Consider the following 17,814-nt stretch of genomic DNA (forward strand, 5'->3'; position numbering starts at 1 on the left):
CAGGGACGCACCGAATCCGTCTCTTTCTTCCTCGCGGGGTCGTCTCCGACTCCGAGGCCTCCGACATGGTAAACATCTTTCTGTATCTCCCCTCCATGTTCTTGGTCAATCTTGCTTCTGCCGTCGCGCACAGCACCCATCAGCAGCGCGCCGTAGATTGTTTCTTCCCCGGAGAAAATGCGCAGTGCGAGGCTATCAAATCCATTGCCGATGGACGCTCTCTTTTTTCGAGCGAATTTCCTGAAGCTTGAGTTCGTACTAGTTTTCGCCGGTCTGTCCTCACCGTTCCAGTCATCCAGGACAACAAGTAGTGGTACCTTACTACTCCCTCCGTCCCAAAATAGATGACTCAACTTTGTACTAACATGTGCCGGCGATTTTCGGAGTCTCGCCCTAAACATGCAAGATCCCTTCATAATGCGCGTGATTTAGTGTCGATTTGGCCATTTGGGGTAGGTCCTGGAGATGAACAGGCGGAGTAGCAGTCCTTCAGTTTTGGCCTCATGGCCAAGAACCAATACTATTTAGTTTTAAAGTATTATTATTAGTTGTGTTGTGAATCTACAGACGGGCCTAAGCTTTAGATGGATGGTGACACATGCCCTCATTAGTTAATTCGGCACCTCAATTGTTAATGGTGGCGCTTTAGTTTCTAGAGACGTTGTTAAGTTGTCGGTCAGGATTAGGAAACCCCAAGTATGTGTGAGATGGCCAGCCTGTAGAGTTTATTATTCGTGGTCATGTAGTTTAATGGATCCAACTGTGGTGTGTTTTGTCCAATGATGAGATATAGAAAGTTTGCAACTGGGATCTCAAATGGATCTTTCGGTCTGCGAATAGCCTGTTTACAATTCCATGATGGACATTAGTGCTCGTTGTTGCTTCCCTAAAAGGAATGGCGACCTTCCTTTTAGAAAAGGAAAAAAAACATTGAAACGAGATTATTTCAGACGAAGATGCGAGAGAAGAAATCTCATTGCGCATTGAGCATCAGCATGATTTATGGTCCTTGGTCATGACTGTTCTACACTCTGTCTGTAATCATGTCATTGTTCGATGTGGACCCGCAAATCGCTTTATTAGCTTGTGTCATGTTGATGTTCCGCCAGCTGAGGTTCAGATACACTGAACAGTCCCATTTAGTGGAATTCCGTTTGTTCGAAAGCCACTGTCCTGACAGGCGTTGGCAATGAATCGGTTCGGTCCTGACAGGCGTTTGCGATGAATTGGTTCGGTTCAGACGATTGCTACTGGCAACCAACTACACCTAATCTCACTCTTTAGAAAGGTGCAGCTAATTGTAGTTGCCATGTTGCAGCAGCGCCACCTGTTAATCAGCTGTCCGCATCAAACATTTATTCAGATGTACTACTGTTTTACAAGTGCAGAAAGAGTGTATTCCTTAATATCATGACTAACTGTCCTGCGCTTTTACTGTAGGCGAACGCTGCGTCGGGCATGGCTGTGGACGACGAATGCAAGCTCAAGTTCCTGGAGCTGAAGGCGAAGCGAACCCACCGCTTCATCATCTACAAGATAGACGACAAGAAGAAGATGGTTGTTGTGGAGAAGGTCGGCGAGCCTGCCCTGAACTACGAGGATTTTGCTGCTAGCCTCCCCACCAATGAATGCAGATACGCGATATTCGACTATGACTTTGTCACCGAGGAGAACTGCCAGAAGAGCAAGATATTCTTCGTCGCATGGTCAGTGATGCCTCCCATCTGTTCTTCGATTCACCGCTCACTCTTCACAACGCGCAACTGTGTAGTAACAACCGATTCATTCTGAATGTCCATGCAGGTCTCCTGACACTGCACGCGTGAGGAGCAAGATGATCTACGCGAGCTCCAAGGAGAGGTTCAAGAGGGAGCTCGATGGCATCCAGGTGGAGCTCCAGGCGACAGACCCGACCGAGGTCGGCTTTGATGTGATCCAAGGCCGTGCCAACTGAGCACCATGGCTGTGCTGCTGCTTACCTTAAGTATGAGCCTCCGATGAGGATTTAGCGCGCTCGCCGAGGCTGGTCATGAGCTGTTTACCATGAGGCAATTGTGATTTGAGTTGCCAGTATGTACCACCTAAGGAAGATGTAAGCCATGACTGGCGCGACGACAAATGTATCCTTTCTGGTTGTTGATTCGTGGATCCTGAGATCAGTTGCATCTTCATGGTAGAATTTTGGTAGATTCTGTGTTGTGAGCCTTCATACTAGGATCACTGGTTCTTGAAACTAATGATGCCATGATGTCCACTGAGGCTTATTATCCAACACATTTTGATGATAAATCCAATTCAGAAGCTTCTATTAGCATGCCCCATCCTCTGCTTCAAGTATCCAACTGATTTTGCAAAAAAAAAAAAAAACATCTCACTGACAGGAGTGAATTTCAAACTGGCAAATGACAGTAACCTAGGTTAAACATCAGATGCTAAGTTTCATGGGGATGTTTTGCAACATTTGTATGTAGATATGCATCAGGATGCAATGATTTCAAATGTTTTTACTTGAACATCCATCTGAAGATGGATTGGGCAGGGGGAATAATGGTGTTCTGATAAATACTGATTTTGAACACTGCCTCCAGCAGATCAGTTTAAACATAACTACTATGGAGAACTGGCCACGACCAGCGAATCTTTAGATAAGGCAGCAACTGTTGTGTAGTAATAGATTGATGGTAGTTTTGTCCAGCAGAACATACATAGTTACATACAAAAACCAGTCCAAAATTCATGACGATTGCTACGAAATAACGCTAGGGCAGAAGTTCTCTAGCACATCACGTCCAACGGGAGGTACATGGTGATAACAACACACATGATTTATTTATGTACAGCCATCCTATTTACATAACAGAGATGCTACTGCAGAGTCTGGAGTCTCCCGCGGGCGTTTCAGGAGGCCTCGGCGGTGGAGAAATGCATTTTAGCAGCCGTCTCGAGCAGGAAGCTGCTTCCGCATTTGGCCTCTTGGCTGCTGATGCCATAGTCCAACATCTCGGTCTCAAGCTTGCCGGGGTCGGCTGGAGCCTCCCTACCAATGGAGGTGCCAAGGTCCTCCAGTCTGCCAAGCACAACGTGAAGAAATCAACAAACTTTGTCTACAGTTTCACGGGGGAGGTTAACAGCAGCGATGTTCTAGCGATCTTACTCAGGAGTCTGGAGCACAGCTTGATTTTGGGCAGCGTTGCTGGTTTTTTTCTTGTTCCTGGCCTTCCGCTTCTCTTTCTGTTTGGTCTTGTCCTTCTTACGGGGCTTGGGCCGTCGCTGGTAACTGTTGTTCACAGAATGAGAAACGGATGAAACAGGGGGGTCATACACGTCGGCCGCCCATTTGATGTGGCGATCCTCTGCTGGTAAAGGAATCCCATTCTTTTGGCGGCTTCCTTTGATAGCAGGGATGAGCTTCACCGTTGGCTGCAGAGGCAAGAAAAGGAAGAGATGGTTAGTTTCCTCATTACGCGATATTAATAGCAACAAAACTATTTCTGGCTTGCCGACAAATAACGTTCCATGGAGCACATGTAACTTGTCAACATGGGGTTGATAATTAGTGAGTTGGTTCACGTGAACGAAAAGCGATTCTGGTTGTCTACACTTCCAAATCAATGACTATAACCGACAATTGTAAGGCATACCCCAGTTGTTTAGCAATACCACAACTGCAGAAACGAACACAACGATTTATGCAGGTCAACATTGTATTATTGTCTTGTGGTGTCATACTTGCTGTTACTTCCTTGTAACGGAAAGAACAGGCCGGCCTATTGCATTACATGCAGTTTGTGAAATTATAGACAGTAAGCAACATGCCATCAATACCTCTCCACACTAAATATCAACACATGGTTTATAATGCTCATGGTTAAATATCATTACCTAGCTTAAAACCTGTACATACTAGCAGCTAGTTGGGAACTAGCTCGCTGCTAGATTTTAAAATCATGATCACAATGACTGACACAACACAGACTAGATGTTCATGTCTACTAGTATAGTAGGAAATGGATCGAAAGCATGATACTACTTGTGGATCCTTTGGCAAATGATAACACACAGCACAAGTTACTCACAGGCAAGGACGCAGAGCGCTGGTAAGTGTGAGCGTCCTTCGGCGCGTCATCAGCGTCACAGCATGAATCTTCCTGTTCGGCCTCAACGGCAGATGACGGAAACGTTGCGCACTTCTGGAGGTCTTTCTTCAACCCCAAGCCGGCCGACTTGGAGAAACCCGCACACATTCCAGCCTCCAACGAGCCATCGGCAGTCTCCCCCTGCCTCGGAGGTCGATCCAGGGCTGAATGCTTCCCTGGAGAAATGTCAGTGCCGCCGGGGACGGCGGAAGAGGTACCCGCACCATCAGATGCCACTGCTGGCACACTCCCAAGATCACAGGAATGACCATCCATCAAGAACTCGATTCCTAGAACAGCAACCACAAGCCACAGACCTGCGTCCATCAAGCAACCACAAGGCCATCATGAGCTGGCTTATTAAGATTCCAGTAAACTAGGATCTACTCGTAGCTGACTAGCTCTATTTTTGGTCCCTGCTCAGATTAAAGGTCCTAGATCCCAAATGAACGTTAAACAGCAGCATACGTAATTTAAAAGATTGATATTACTGGATGCAGGTTTGCGCCAGATTCGGCGAGATTAAAAGAGAGGGGATCGGTCGGTCAGCGGCGTACCCCGGTCCCGGCGCCGGCGATCCAATCCCGCAAGCAGAGGCACGACAGCGACGAGAAGCAGAGAAGTCCGGCCACTAGAGGAGGAAGAAAGGAGGAAGGGGAAGGGGAGGGGAGGAAGGGGAGGGCGCGCTAGGAGGAGTGGATATTGGGGTGCCAAGACCAGGGCTTGAGGCGGTGGGAGCAGCAGATGGCGGAGGGGAGGAGGGCGCCGGCGTCGTCGCGGAGCAGGGGCGAGGCCCCCTGCGCCGTCCGAGGCATCGCGGACCCAACGCCGCCGGCGAGGGCCGTGCCCGGCAGATCTGGGAGGGGAGGACGAGGAGCAGTGGTGGGTGGGCGGAGGGATTGGGGATTTTTATTTTCTTCGTTCTCTCGTCGCGAATGCGAATGGAAGTCAAGTCTTCTCCAGGGAGCTCATAAATAGTGGCGGAGGGGGGAGTGAGGAGAGCGGTGTGGATAAGAGGGGGACACGTGTGATGGCTTGTCGGCTTCTGCGTGCGCCCCGGGGAATGAATCTGCTGGGGATCGGGCCGGCCCGTACGTATCGGGTGCGGCCCCGTTGTAGAAGCGAGTCGGGCTACGTTTATAGCCCGCCAAGAGGCCGCGGCCCGCCGGCACCCGGTGACCGGCCCTGGGGGGCCTTGTCGGGGCGGGCCCAGGGCTTCAATCGAACCGCTTAATTTTTCCGGCCATTATAAGCTGTCCTACACCAACTTTTCCTGATTCAAATGTATATAGACGCATTTCATCATGTTTATTATGTCTGTTCGCTCATTTCAGTATGTGCGTAGTTGAAATATCTTGTATTTGTGAACCGAGGGAGTACAGCTTTGAGACGATGTGTCGTTTGAACATTGCAGTTTACCCACCCACCCGGGTTCTAGAATTTGTGATCCGCAAAAAAAAAAGGTTCTAGAATCCCTGCATCATAGTGAAAGAAGGGAACCAAGCTAGTGTCACGCATTTGGGACGCACCGTCACGGGTAGATGACTGGGTGGTTTAATTTAGTGGAGAGCGTCAAGAGTGTTACTACTCATGATTCCTACCCTGGTGCTCCGGGTTAAGGGCCAGTTTGGTTCACTTCCCGGGCGTTGTGCGCCTGGCCTGGGGCCTCCCTGGGAGCTGCCTGGCTCCTGTTTGGTTCGAATCCTCGTGACCAGGGAGCCAGCCTGGCCGCTAAACCAGGCAAACGTTTTTGGACGCCTGGGCTTGCCTGTAGCAGCAGCCTGGGTTGTTTAATCATATGGCTCAAGAAACGAGGTGTCAGGGTAGAAAACGAATCGCTGTGTCAGAGACAAAAATGACTTTTTAGCGCTCACCAGTCCAGGCCGTGAACAAAACAGGGCACTTCTATGCTCGGCTGACCAGGCAGATTTTTTGAAGTTCTCAGGCACATGCCATGCAACAATATATCGCAGGCGTGGTGTCCAGGACACCAACCAAACTGGCTCTAAGCGCGTGAGTATGGATGATCTTTTCATGTCTTTGATGTGCTGGAACTGAACCTACTCACCATCTGTCTTTTGGTGGTGTTGTAGCACGGCAACTTCGGGGTCTTGTCTCTGATGCTTTCAGTTTAGACTGGTTGTGAGTTTTAATCGATTGGTTTGTGGTGAACTGGCTCACATAAACTTTCGATGCATAACATGGGTACGAGTGCGATGACCTGGTCTTTATGGACTTCTCAAATTGGTCCGTGCTTTTAGGGCCTATTCTTAGAAAATCTAGGAGGAGGTGATTGCATGGTTCCTCGCCGGAATTGCATGATGGCACTACAGCGGTGTGGTTCAATGCACTTTTGTACGAGGACTTACACATATGGGTACCCTTCGCGCGTGGGGAGAGGGGGGCATGCAAGCGGCATCATGTAGGAGTACACCATGTGTGCCGCTCCGTGATGGCTTTTGTCCGTTTATTTTTCATCTTTCTTCCTTTCTCTTTGGTGTCCCTTTATTAACACTTGCTTTCTCATCTTCTTTTACCTTATATTTAGTTTTTTGTGTGTACTGTCCATTTCATGTACGTCTACTGGTACTTAGTGCATACTCACTACCCGGGACAAGGTACATGTATGTTAAAGGGGATTTACATATACGCTACGCGCAGGAGTACATTTGACCACAATGAGTACCATTGCACTGGGAGTACACATGTGACAATTACATGATGTGTGGGAGCACAGGTAACCGTGTGGATTATAAGGCTTTGTACAATGCAAGGTGCTTAGAGAAAATAAACCAGACTTTTATTAAGCACCGCTACTTATTTGTACAGGATAGACGCTTAATTAGGCATCTCTTCTGTAGAAATAGGCACCGGTGCTTCAGAAAAATCCGGTTTATTTTTCTAAGCACCTCTCTAAGCACCTAACATTGTACAAGGCCTAAGTACGCTACATAGGGAGTATAGGTGCACTACACATGGGTGAGTACAAATGCACTACCAAGAGGAGTACTAGTACACTACGTGGGAAGTATAAGTACATTATCACGGGGAGTGGAATTAGCTGCATCGAAAAATGTTCATCGAAACCCATCAACTTGGATCTAGTTTCAATGATATTGATGTGGTGGATGCAACAATGAAAAAAATCGTAAATTTTGGATGCTTGGATCGAAAGATATTTCAGATTGAAATTTGAATATAAAAAATATGTATATATACAACACCCACAAATCCTAGATTTGTCCACCAAATCTCCTTGGTGACGACAAGTGAAGTGGTGCACATGTGTTGCCTCATACGTGTCGTCACGGGAGGCATCTGAATGTAATCTTTGCAAAAGGTACCCATAGCTAATGGTCAAAAAGCTTAATCGATTTAGCAGATTGTCTCTAGGGGGGAATCAAGGGGAGAGGAGCCCCGAGATATTTTAATTAAGAAAGAAGATGTGGGATACTAAATTCAGATCAATCGTTGTAATAATCCAAATGATTAATGCCAGATTCAAATTCGGATCTGCCAAGAAATGCCACCAGGCTCACGCCACTGGGTTAAGAGCATCTCTAGCAGACCCCGCAAAAAAGCCTCGATCCGCAAAATAACCGCCAAAATTTGGATCGGCGTGGAAAATCCCGGCCGAACACACCCCGCAAACGTGGCTGGCACGTAAAAAATTTGAGGGGCGCGGCAAAATCTTGACTCCAACCCGCGAATACGCCCCCCCCACCCCCCCGGCCCGTCGGTGCCCTGCATATAGCGGGAGCGGTTGGTGGGGAGGACATTTCAGCCTGCGCTTTTCCCCACCTACCACCTCCCCTCGCCCCGCTGTCGGGCCGCCGCCCATGATTCCGGCGAAAGTAGCCGGCGGGATCACGCCGAAAGGCCGCCAGACGCACAAGATTGCCCTCCCCCCCTCCTCCATCGGCGGGCCTGAAAGTTGCAGATCTGCGACCCTTCGTCGCGGGTGGCCGGTTTTGGCTTTTCCGACCGCCGGTGGCTGCGCCAAGCAATGGAATGGTCGGGGAGCACCTCGCGCAGCCTCGGCAAAGTCCCATCGCCGCATGCAGGTACGGGTTCGTCCTGTCATCGCCGCCGACGGTTTGCCGACATGGATTCGGCCGGCCAGCCGCCAAGCTCGGCGCTCGCGCAGCGGCGCTGCGGCTCGCCGATGCCGCTCATACAGTGCGACACTACACGCGGTCAGTGCTGCGGCTAACTTCGGGCACGCCGAAGCACCCCGGATGGGTGTTCTTCAAATGCGAAAATGACGGGGTACGTGTTGTTTTCATTCGGCTTTGGCACCGCATTCTTTGGTTCAATTGCCATAGCTCATTTCGAACATCATCATGTGTGTAGGAAGATGGATGCTCATTTTGGTTTTGGGAAGGCAAATACATTGATTTATTGATAGAAAGAAACTTAATAGACGTTCGTGCACTCCTTAGTAGAATCGAAGGCAATGAAGCGGCTGCATGTGCAACTAGAGGGGAAGCAACGTCTACTTTCTTTAGAACCAAAGAAGAAGAATGAAGATTGCAAAATCAAGAATCCGCAGATCAATAATGAATGCATGAAGAAGATATTGGTCCAACTAGTGGGAGCAGTTATGGAAGTTAAAATCTTCTAAAATGCATAATTGTGGTTCTTGTTTTTCTTTGGTCTTACTATTCTAGCAAAGATTTGGTGATGTCCTATGTATCCAATGTTGTTGAAAAAGCAAAGAAATGCATTATCTTATGTCAAATTGAGGTGCAAATTTTAGATTTGCGGGCCGGCGGGAGCGGCGCCAGAGCAGCCCCCGCAAAGCCGACCCGTAAAAGAGCATATTCCGCGAATATACTTTTATACGGGTCCATTTCGCGGGGTCTGCCTCTGTTGCCGTCCGCGCCGGCCCGCACAGCCATTTTTTCGCGAACCGCAAACACGGGTCGGCATTATGCGGAGTCTGCTAGAGATGCTCTAAAAGCACACCCATGAAGACTATCTCTAGCTAGTAGACAAAAGCCAACAAGTTAAAATAAAAAACAAGAGCATTTTAGCAAGCCCGAAAATCAACATGGCACCCCCCGGGTTCAGGTGAGGGTAATGCTCGCTCAAACCCGCACCCGTCCCAATATTTCTTGGTCACCTTTCAGTTTAAATTGTAACGTGTATAATTTCAACATTCCAGTATGTAAATCACAACATTTCAGCATGTATATTTAGCATTTCAGCCGAGGTGAGATGGGGATACAGTGTTTGTGTTCTGTGAGTGTGACGGCGCAATGGGTGGGTGAGGGGAGGGCATTTTGTGTGCGGCCTGGGTTAGGCTTGGGTTTTCCCTTTTTTAATGAATGGCATAGGGGACCTGCCTATAAGTGTACTAATATGCGGGTAGGCGGTACCCGGCTTACCCGATGGATACATTTTTTTTCCAATTACAAACTCATGGGTATTAAACTTTCTCAAACCCTTACTCTAATAGGGCTTTTACCCGTTGGATTCGTGGGTAGCGGGTATCCCTTGCCATGTTAGACCCGAAAATAGGTCCATGGGGAAAGAGAACAAAGGAGTACATACAAACCATAAGGCATACATGGAGCAACAAAATGTTAATTCTCGATCGACTTAGGCCCTGTTTGTTTGGCCTTTTGCTTCTGCTTTTACGGCTTTTTCACTTTGGTAAAAATCCAAAAAAAACTCATAAAATAGGTCTTTGGTTCAGCTTTTGGCTTATACCAACATATAACAATATTGATTCATAAGTCAAAAGCCAAAGCAAAAAAACCCCTATTTAGAAAATTTTGTGGCTTTTTTGCTAAAATGGAAAAGCTGCAAAAGCAGAAGCAAAAGCCCAAACAAACAGGACCTTAGGCTTAAACGCCTCCGTTTTTCAAAGCCACAATCACACTTAACATGAAACTATAGAGCCGTAGTTCGGACATGCTGTTTTTCGACAAAGGATAAATTTTATTGACTCAAAATGAAGCATCAAGCAGATACAAAACATAATGAATACACATCGGGCCTCTGCATAGCTCGTATGTACAAAGCCAACATCAATCAACACACATAAAAGCACGTTGACAAATAACAAAACCATATAAGACCAACGCTATGCCAAAGCGAGGAAAGAAAACTGAAGCGGTCAAAGGCGATCGACAAACTATCCCAATGATGGGCCTTGTTGGTTGATACTTGATATTGTCCTCATGGGGCAGTGATGGGGACGCTGTGGAGCACGACGGTCTCAATGGTAAGGCCAGGGCCGAAGCCGAAGAGCACGCCCCAGTCCAAGCCCTCCCCAGTGGTGGTTTGGCCTTCCTCGGCCGAGCGCTTACGCATCTCGTCCAAAATGAAGAGGACGCACGCGCTGGACATGTTGCCGTACTCGGAGAGGACGTGCCTGGTGGCATGCATCCGCTTCTTGTCGAGATTGGCCTCCGCCTCCACCATGTCTAGGATCGCCGGCCCACCAGGGTGAGCCACCCAGAAGATGGAGTTCCAGTCGTTGATGCCCAGCGGCGCGAAGGCGGCCACTAGCGCGCTCTCGATGTTCTTCGAGATGGCCAGGGGCACGTCCTTGTGGAGCTGGAAGGTGAGCCCTAGCTCCCGGAGCTGGCCTTCGATGAAGCCATCCGTGCCGGGCACTATGGTCTGGCTAGCCGACACCAGCTGGAACAACGGCCGCTCCATGGGGACGTCAGGGTCGGCACCGACGATCACCGCGGCCGCTCCGTCTCCGAAGAGCGCCTGGCCGATCAGCGAGTCAATGTGGGCTTCCGAGGGGCCACGGAAGCACATGGCGATGATCTCCGAGCAGACAACGAGGACGCGCGCGCCACGGTTGTTCTCCGCGAGGTCCTTGGCCACGCGCAGTACCGTGCCTCCGGCGTAGCAGCCCTGCTGATACAGCATGACGCGCCTCACCGATGGCCGGAGGCCAAGCAGCTTGACCAGCTGGTAGTCGGCGCCCGGCATGTCCACGCCGGAGATGGTGCAGAACACAAGGTGGGTGATCTTGGACTTTGGCTGGCCCCACTCCTTGATCGCCTTCTCCGCCGCCGCCTTCCCGAGCTTCGGGATCTCGGCAACCAGGATGTCCTGGCGCGCGTCCAACGACGGCGCCATGAACGAGCCAATGTTTGGGTTCTCCTGGATGATATCTTCGGTCAGGTGCATGTACCTTTTCCGGATCATCGAGTTATCGCCTGCACACACTCACCGTTGATACATGTCAAAAGCATCCATTTTGCGGAACCAAAAGCATTGCATTGCATGTGTTTGGCCGTTAAGAGAGTAGTGAGGGTGGTAGCCGTTTTGCATGCATTGGTGAAGAACATATTTACTTCCCCCGTCTCATAATATAAGAACGTTTTTAACACTATAGTATAATAAAATACTACTTACACATGCGCTTGAACTTCTTCCTGAGGTCGACGAGGTGCTCGCTCTTGGTGACGCGGAAGTAGTAGTCCGCGTAGTCCGCCTGGGACACGCAGTTGTCTGGCGTCGCCGTGCCGATGGCCAGCACCGTCGCCGGGCCCTCCGCCCGCTGTGCCCTCATCGCCTCCTCCACCGTCACCGCCGTCGTCTCCACCGGCGCCATGACTAGAGTATAGCTCGCTTGCTTGCTAGCTAGTGTCGTAATTACTGTCGGCTCTGATGATCTGCATTGCCGGACCGCCGGAGGAGATATATATATACAGTAGTACCAGGTACGAGAAGGATATTCCATATGAGCTAGCGGCCAAGAGCAAACAAAGGAGTAACAGCAGACAAAAATGGCATCCGGCCGAGAGCAGACGAAGACGGCGAACTTGATCAAGAGGACAATTCATCTGTTCTGGCCGAGTGCTGACCACATCGGCGATTGGCAGCGTTCACCAAATCAGCTATCAGGATGCTTTTCTCTATGTGTAAGCAGGAAAGCTTCTCAACTTAAAACTATATATAGGTTTCGTTGTGACTCTTTCTCTCCTGATTTTAGCCTTATTTTTTGTATATAAAAAAGGTACAGCGCCTTGTACTAAGTTGGTGGAGGTGCTACAGGACAAAGAAGAGAATATCCGTGTGAATTGACACTATGGATTGGCTATGAGTATGCAAATAGCTCTCTTGAAGCAATGGCAGGCTTGCAATTTTTAAAACAAACTGTGATTAATTTTTATCGGAATTATTATTGGTTCATTTGAAAGGAAAAAACAAATGAAAGCAATGGTATTTATTTAATTCTGGCTTTAGTTCAACTGTTGGTAGAGTATGGTTGTAATACATGCTTTGTTTTATGCTTCGACATTGGAGATATGCATCACTTAGTGTTTCACGGTCGATTATGGTAATCCAGCTCATTCAGACGGTTTTACTATTTGGCTAACAAACTTATCTATAGTTTCGTAGCTATTTTCCACGGCGAATTATAAAATAATCACACCATGACACAGTTCAATAACCGCAAATTAAGCCTAATATATGTATGCAATCATGAGATCTTTGTGGTTATGTATTCCTATCCAACTTGACTTTTTAAGTTAGAACTGACTAGTATTTCTTTTTAAAAAACTTCATAGTTAATTGAAGTTTTGTTTGCTTTTCCGGTTGGTGACTAGTTATTGAGTATTTCCTCTCCTTTTTAGTATTTGAACTATGAGGGACTATGTTTGTCATGAAGTGGTACCTTTTCCAATTCAACACAAGATTACCATCCTCAAATCGTTGCAAAATATTGTTAAGAACTTAAGATTACACAGGAAATTATCCAACATGGTTTTAGGAACAGAAAAATCATCCATAAATATCTATGTAACATTTTCAAGGAATTCTATAGCAGTCAATAGTCATACATTTATAAAATGTCGCAAATGCATTACATAAACACAGATAAAGCAAACACAAGTGCACCATTCTATAAGCCACTGTTAAATAATAACAATAACAATAGTTTTCTCTTGACTTTCGTGATAAATAAGTATTTGAGAAAATACATAATAACCATCAACGTAACAAAAATATATCTAGTTTTTGATCAACAAAATGTGGTAAATAATAGTGGTCTTCTCTTGTTGATTTATTTAATTTTTGTAATCAATGCAAAATTATTTTTTAGTTCCCTGAGGAACAGTGGGCACAATAGTGGAGGGGCGAGGAGGGTGGGGCCATCGTGGAGTTGGGGTCAGCCCCCCATAGGAAGGCAGCATGGATTTAACAGTGTCAGCAAGGGTGCGCTCGGCGAATTTGGGATTCCCTCGGTAGGTATTGAGGATATTGGTTTTCCTTCTCTTCAAGCAAATGGAGACGATGCAAATTCGGGTCTTTTCAAGTTTTTACATTGGAGAGCATTGTGGATAATGGGAGACATGTAATGATTGGGCGTTAATATGTGTCGCCCGTTCCGAGTAGGACGCTTGCGTCGCCCACATGTGACTCCCTATGGGTCGGACTAGGGTACAAAGGGAAACTCCTCTTGCAAACGATGGTGGGTTAAATTTGCTTGAGGGTTAGGTTATTTTTTGTTATTTTTCCATTTGATATTTTTTATTTTGGTTGGTTTAAATTTGATTGAAAAAATATTCACAAACTATTTTCAAATTCGTGAACGTTTATTAATACTGTGAGCTTTTTTACAATTCGTGATTTCTTTAAAAATTCATGAATCTTTTCTAAATCATGAACTTTTTCCAATGAACCAGAAAAAAAAACTGCACCGAACGACAAAACGAATACGTGCGAACGAGCGAAAGAGGAGTAGTGACATGTGTCCCAATAAGATCGCTAGTGTGCGCCAAGTATGTTTCCTTGCGCTCAAGGCGCCTAATTGGACCTCTCGAAAAAGTGTCCTCGTCTTTTTGTTTGAGCAATTCCTCTTCTTCTTTTTTTGAGAACTTCCTCTTTTTTATATAGGGTTATTTTTTTAGGAAAATATAGGGTTATTAAAAGAGTCCTCTCTTTGGAGAGCAACTAGTTAACGAGCGCTCCTTCGGGAGCCTCGCAACGATCAGCGTCACTTAGCGTGCTCTCAGCCATTCGCCATGTGTCGCGCTCTGGATGCTCCCTTCGGATTTTTTATTTATTTTTTCGCACGCGTTTTCGGCTTTTAAACGGCTTTTTTGGGGGTTTTTTCGACGTTTTGGTTTTCCCTCGGTCTTCCTTAGCTTTTTGATATAAAAAATCGAAAAAAATATTTTTGCACGAAAAAACGCATTTTCTTTTTTTCTCTTTCGCGAGAGTCACAGTTTTTCTTCCGCGAGAGGCACGGTTGTGCTTTAGCGAGAGTCACGGCCGTGCCTTTCGGAAACGGAAAAAAACGTGTTTTCTGTTTTTTTTCTTTCGCGAGAGTCACGGTTTTTCTTCCGCAAGAGGCATGGTTGTGCTTTCGCGAGAGTCACGGCCGTGCCTCTCGAAAAGGGAAAAATACGCGTTTTCTGTTTTTTTTTTCTTTCACGAGAGTCACGGTTTTGCTTCCGCGAGAGGCACGGTTGTGTTTTCACGAGAGTCACGGCCGTGCCTCTCAGAAACCAAAAAAACGGGTTTTCTGTTTTTATTATTTTCACGAGAGTCACGGTTTTGCTTCCACGAGAGGCACGGTTGCAGTGGCGGAGCTACAAGAAATATACTGGGCAGGCCAAGCTAATGAACAACACACAATATTTTAAAATTTGATCCATATACTATTTCAGTAGGCATAGTCAGTATGGAGCAGCATATTTGTTCTCATTGATTACAAGCTAGACGCACGCACACACATATTTATGTACATATATACTAGTACTAAACAAAAGAAGCCATAGTAGTTTACCATCAGTCATGGTCATCATGGTGTTACATATACCACAAATCAAATATGCTCTATTTCACCCTGAAGGTTCATAATTCTGTTGACCGGGTTGCATAGCAGTCAACAGCAAATATGCTCGCCGCACACTATCTCTTTGCTCTGGTGGATATTGCCAAATTTGTGGGCGCAATCCTGGGTCTCGCTGCAAGAATTCGATACCTCTAAATAGCCTGTTGATTTTGTTGAAGCCCATTTTGGTTCTGCTGCTGCAGTTGTTCCAATTCAACCCAGGGTAGAGAAATAGGATGATCTGCTGGTGATGGATGATCCTCCTCAACTTCATTCAAATCATCTCTTTTTCCTCTTAAATACCAAATCAATTCTTTGTTGGCTAGCTTTGCCCATCGCAAAGCTGACACCTAAATTACAATTTGTAAAGATCAAGTGACTGAAAATTGCTAGCTATGTGAATTTTAGATTTGCTTTGACCCCGCCCCATGCAGGTGAAATTGGGGAAACAATACAAGAGAGAGATTTACCTGTGCAGCTGTGCTATGGGTCTCCTGCAAACACAGCAATAATGCTGGACTTGGACTGGTCGTCCGTCGCAGCGGCCGGTAGCTCAATTTGTAGCCGCCGCTCGTTGCTCTGCTTGCCGCTGCTGCTGGGTCGCCACTGGCCGGCTCGCCGGCGTGGCTAGCGCCGCCACATCAGATGAAGGACGCCGGGATAGATCGCCACTGGGCAGAGTTAATTGGGGCTAACTCCGACTTGTTGTACCTACCCCAGCTGCTGGAACTCCGCCGCTGTAGCTGTGTTCTGCTTTGTTGGGCTGTGCGTTTGGGCTGCCAATCACGTGGCCATGTGAGCTGGACAAAGAACATATGTATTTAAATTATTTTTTTGCGATTTTGCTGGGCGGGCCACGGCACGGTTTTGCCCGTGAGTAGCTCCACCAGTGCATGGTTGTGATTTCGCGAGAGGCACGGGCGTGCCTCTTTCGGAAAGGAAAAAACCCGTGCTCCCGGTTCGGTTTTTTCGTCCGGTTTTTTTCATGAAAAAAAAAGTTTATCAAAACCTATCAACATGGGATCTAGTTTTGAAGATCTCGACGCGAGGAATCCAACGGTGAAAACGGTTCGAGATTTGGACGCACGGTTTAAGAGATAAAACGTTTTGAATAAACGGATCTACGAAAAAAGGGAAACCTCCCATGTTGCGACAAGTGACGCGCTGCATGTGCGCCACTTGTCGCGACCTGGGAAGGTGGAGTGTTCTTTACAACGAGTACTCCTTAATTATACTGATTTCGCTTTCTTTGGGGCTTAAGGCGCCAGTTGGCGAACCAAAGCCCAAGGCGTCGCCCGCATGGACCTGGCCCAGTAAAGCTCGCTCTATCGCTTGCTTTTTTTTGCTTCTACCTTGCTACAGTAGGTATATTGTTCTTAGTTCACTAAAAAGATTTTTAGATAAAAAATAGCTGGTTCTATAAAAATATTTCATCAAATTAAAAAAACCTGAATCAAAAAAATCAAGAAATTTTAAAAAAATGAAAATTAAAATACTCTTTGTCAATTTTGAAAAATGTAATCGGATTGGAAAAAAGTGCATGAATCTGTAAAAAACATGATTTAGTAAAATGTTCACTGATTTCAAAAAAATTACAAGTTTGAATAATGTTCACAATTTAAATTTTTTTGTGGAACTAAAAATATTTAATATTTTTAAAACTTCAGGGATTTGAAAAACGCGTAATATGAAAGTGATCACAAATTTGGGAAAGTTTGTGACTAGTAAAATGTGTTCCCTAAATTAAAAGAAGTTCAATTTTTTGAAAATATATTCACATATTAGGGGAAGGTCCTGAATTTTAGAAGAAAATATTGAATTTTGATAAAGTTTGAATTTGGAAAAATTACATTTTTGGAAAAAAATTGAATGAAAAAATATTCATGAAATTTTAAAAGGTGAATAGGAAAAAAGGTAAATAAAAAATAAAAAATCAAGTGCAAAAACGAGAAAGTCCCAGCAGGAGTAACCACAGGGAATCTTCTAGATCATTCACAAATCTTCTAGTAGGGTGAAAAAGAAATACATGGGCCGACACATTAGAAGCAACGAAGAGTGGGAGTGTGAGCGCCACATACAAAAAAGTTCTTACTGACGAGTGCTCCTAATCAGCGCTTAAGGCGCTCAAATCACCATGTAGCACCCACGCTGAAGCCAACGAGCCCCGCCGAAAAGCCGCTCGCCTGGTCACGCTAATGGGATTCGTTATATCACTCGGTCGCCAGCTGGCACAGTTCGTAGCCCAAAAAAACTAGCTGGTTAGTTCCATCGAAAAACAAATGTTTGTTGATTCCTTCAGGGTAATCCTTACTCGCCACTTTGACCATGACCTGCCCTTGATACTTACTTTTCTATAAGAAGTAGAAAAAAATATTTAAAAATCACGAAAAATAATTAAAAAAAAGTGTTTACAAGTTAAAAAATGTTCGTGGATTTTATAAAATGTTCATGAATTCGGAGAAATGTTCATGAATTCGGAGAAATGTTCATAGATTTGAAAAAGTTTGTCAATTAAAAACAATCATAGTTTTTCAGAAATAAGTCCATGAATTTACAAAAAACGTTGGCCAAAATTGAAAAGGATACGCAGTCGATTTTTTCGAAAATTTAAGAAAAAATCACATATTTGAAAAAAGGTCCTTCAATTTGTGAAAAGTTCATGAATTTGAAAATATTTCATGTATCAAGCTGCGAATAGGGTTTTCCTATTTGAGGGAGCTTCTATAAACTTCTAGTTTGTATTTCTTCAATTTTTAATCTTTTATTTATTATTATTTTTATCATATTTTTACAAAATTCACCAACTTTTCTTAAATTCATGAATATTTCTACATTTCTGCGATCCTGGTTTTGGGTAGG

General features: G+C 45.8%; 3 protein-coding genes across 3 annotated transcripts in view; 1 reads left to right on the plus strand and 2 right to left on the minus strand.

The window, feature by feature from the left end:
• LOC123180014 (actin-depolymerizing factor 7) overlaps positions 1–2,159 on the plus strand; it is a 2,402-nt gene extending 243 nt beyond the window's left edge. Inside the window, exons 2-4 of the mRNA XM_044591966.1 lie at positions 1–68; positions 1,441–1,706; positions 1,804–2,159. The exon at positions 1–68 is cut by the window's left edge and continues 2 nt beyond it. Of these exons, the coding sequence (XP_044447901.1) occupies positions 66–68; positions 1,441–1,706; positions 1,804–1,954 (420 nt within the window). The 5' untranslated portion in view covers positions 1–65 and the 3' untranslated portion in view covers positions 1,955–2,159. The remainder of the gene's footprint in view (positions 69–1,440; positions 1,707–1,803) is intronic.
• A 487-nt stretch (positions 2,160–2,646) lies between these two features.
• LOC123180013 (uncharacterized) lies at positions 2,647–5,077 on the minus strand. Its single transcript, XM_044591965.1, has 4 exons — positions 4,694–5,077; positions 4,077–4,453; positions 3,155–3,420; positions 2,647–3,067 (listed from the first exon to the last, which is right to left on the minus strand). Exons 2-4 carry the CDS (start codon positions 4,410–4,412, stop codon positions 2,899–2,901), a joined length of 771 nt encoding a protein of 256 aa, XP_044447900.1. The 5' UTR covers positions 4,413–4,453; positions 4,694–5,077; the 3' UTR covers positions 2,647–2,898.
• Positions 5,078–10,322: 5,245 nt separating this feature from the next.
• On the minus strand, positions 10,323–11,706 carry LOC123163641 (chalcone synthase 2-like). The gene is made up of 2 exons (XM_044581002.1): positions 11,523–11,706; positions 10,323–11,323 (listed from the first exon to the last, which is right to left on the minus strand). The coding sequence occupies exons 1-2, from the start codon at positions 11,677–11,679 to the stop codon at positions 10,323–10,325; spliced, it is 1,158 nt and encodes a 385-aa protein (XP_044436937.1). The 5' UTR covers positions 11,680–11,706.
• Positions 11,707–17,814: the final 6,108 nt, after the last annotated feature.

Source organism: Triticum aestivum, chromosome 1D (assembly GCF_018294505.1).
Source record: "Triticum aestivum cultivar Chinese Spring chromosome 1D, IWGSC CS RefSeq v2.1, whole genome shotgun sequence".
Taxonomy (NCBI): domain Eukaryota; kingdom Viridiplantae; phylum Streptophyta; class Magnoliopsida; order Poales; family Poaceae; genus Triticum; species Triticum aestivum.

Coding starts and splice junctions, on each gene's coding strand:
- LOC123180013 (XM_044591965.1), bottom strand. CDS start 4,412: ATGGATGGTCATTCCTGTGATCTTGGGAGTGTGCCAGCAGTGGCATCT. Junction 3,421..4,076: donor AGCGCTCTGCGTCCTTGCCT/GTGAGTAACTTG, acceptor TTGCCTCTGCAG/CCAACGGTGAAGCTCATCCC. Junction 3,068..3,154: donor GCTGTGCTCCAGACTCCTGA/GTAAGATCGCTA, acceptor TGTGCTTGGCAG/ACTGGAGGACCTTGGCACCT.
- LOC123163641 (XM_044581002.1), bottom strand. CDS start 11,679: ATGAGGGCACAGCGGGCGGAGGGCCCGGCGACGGTGCTGGCCATCGGC. Junction 11,324..11,522: donor GAAGAAGTTCAAGCGCATGT/GTAAGTAGTATT, acceptor GAGTGTGTGCAG/GCGATAACTCGATGATCCGG.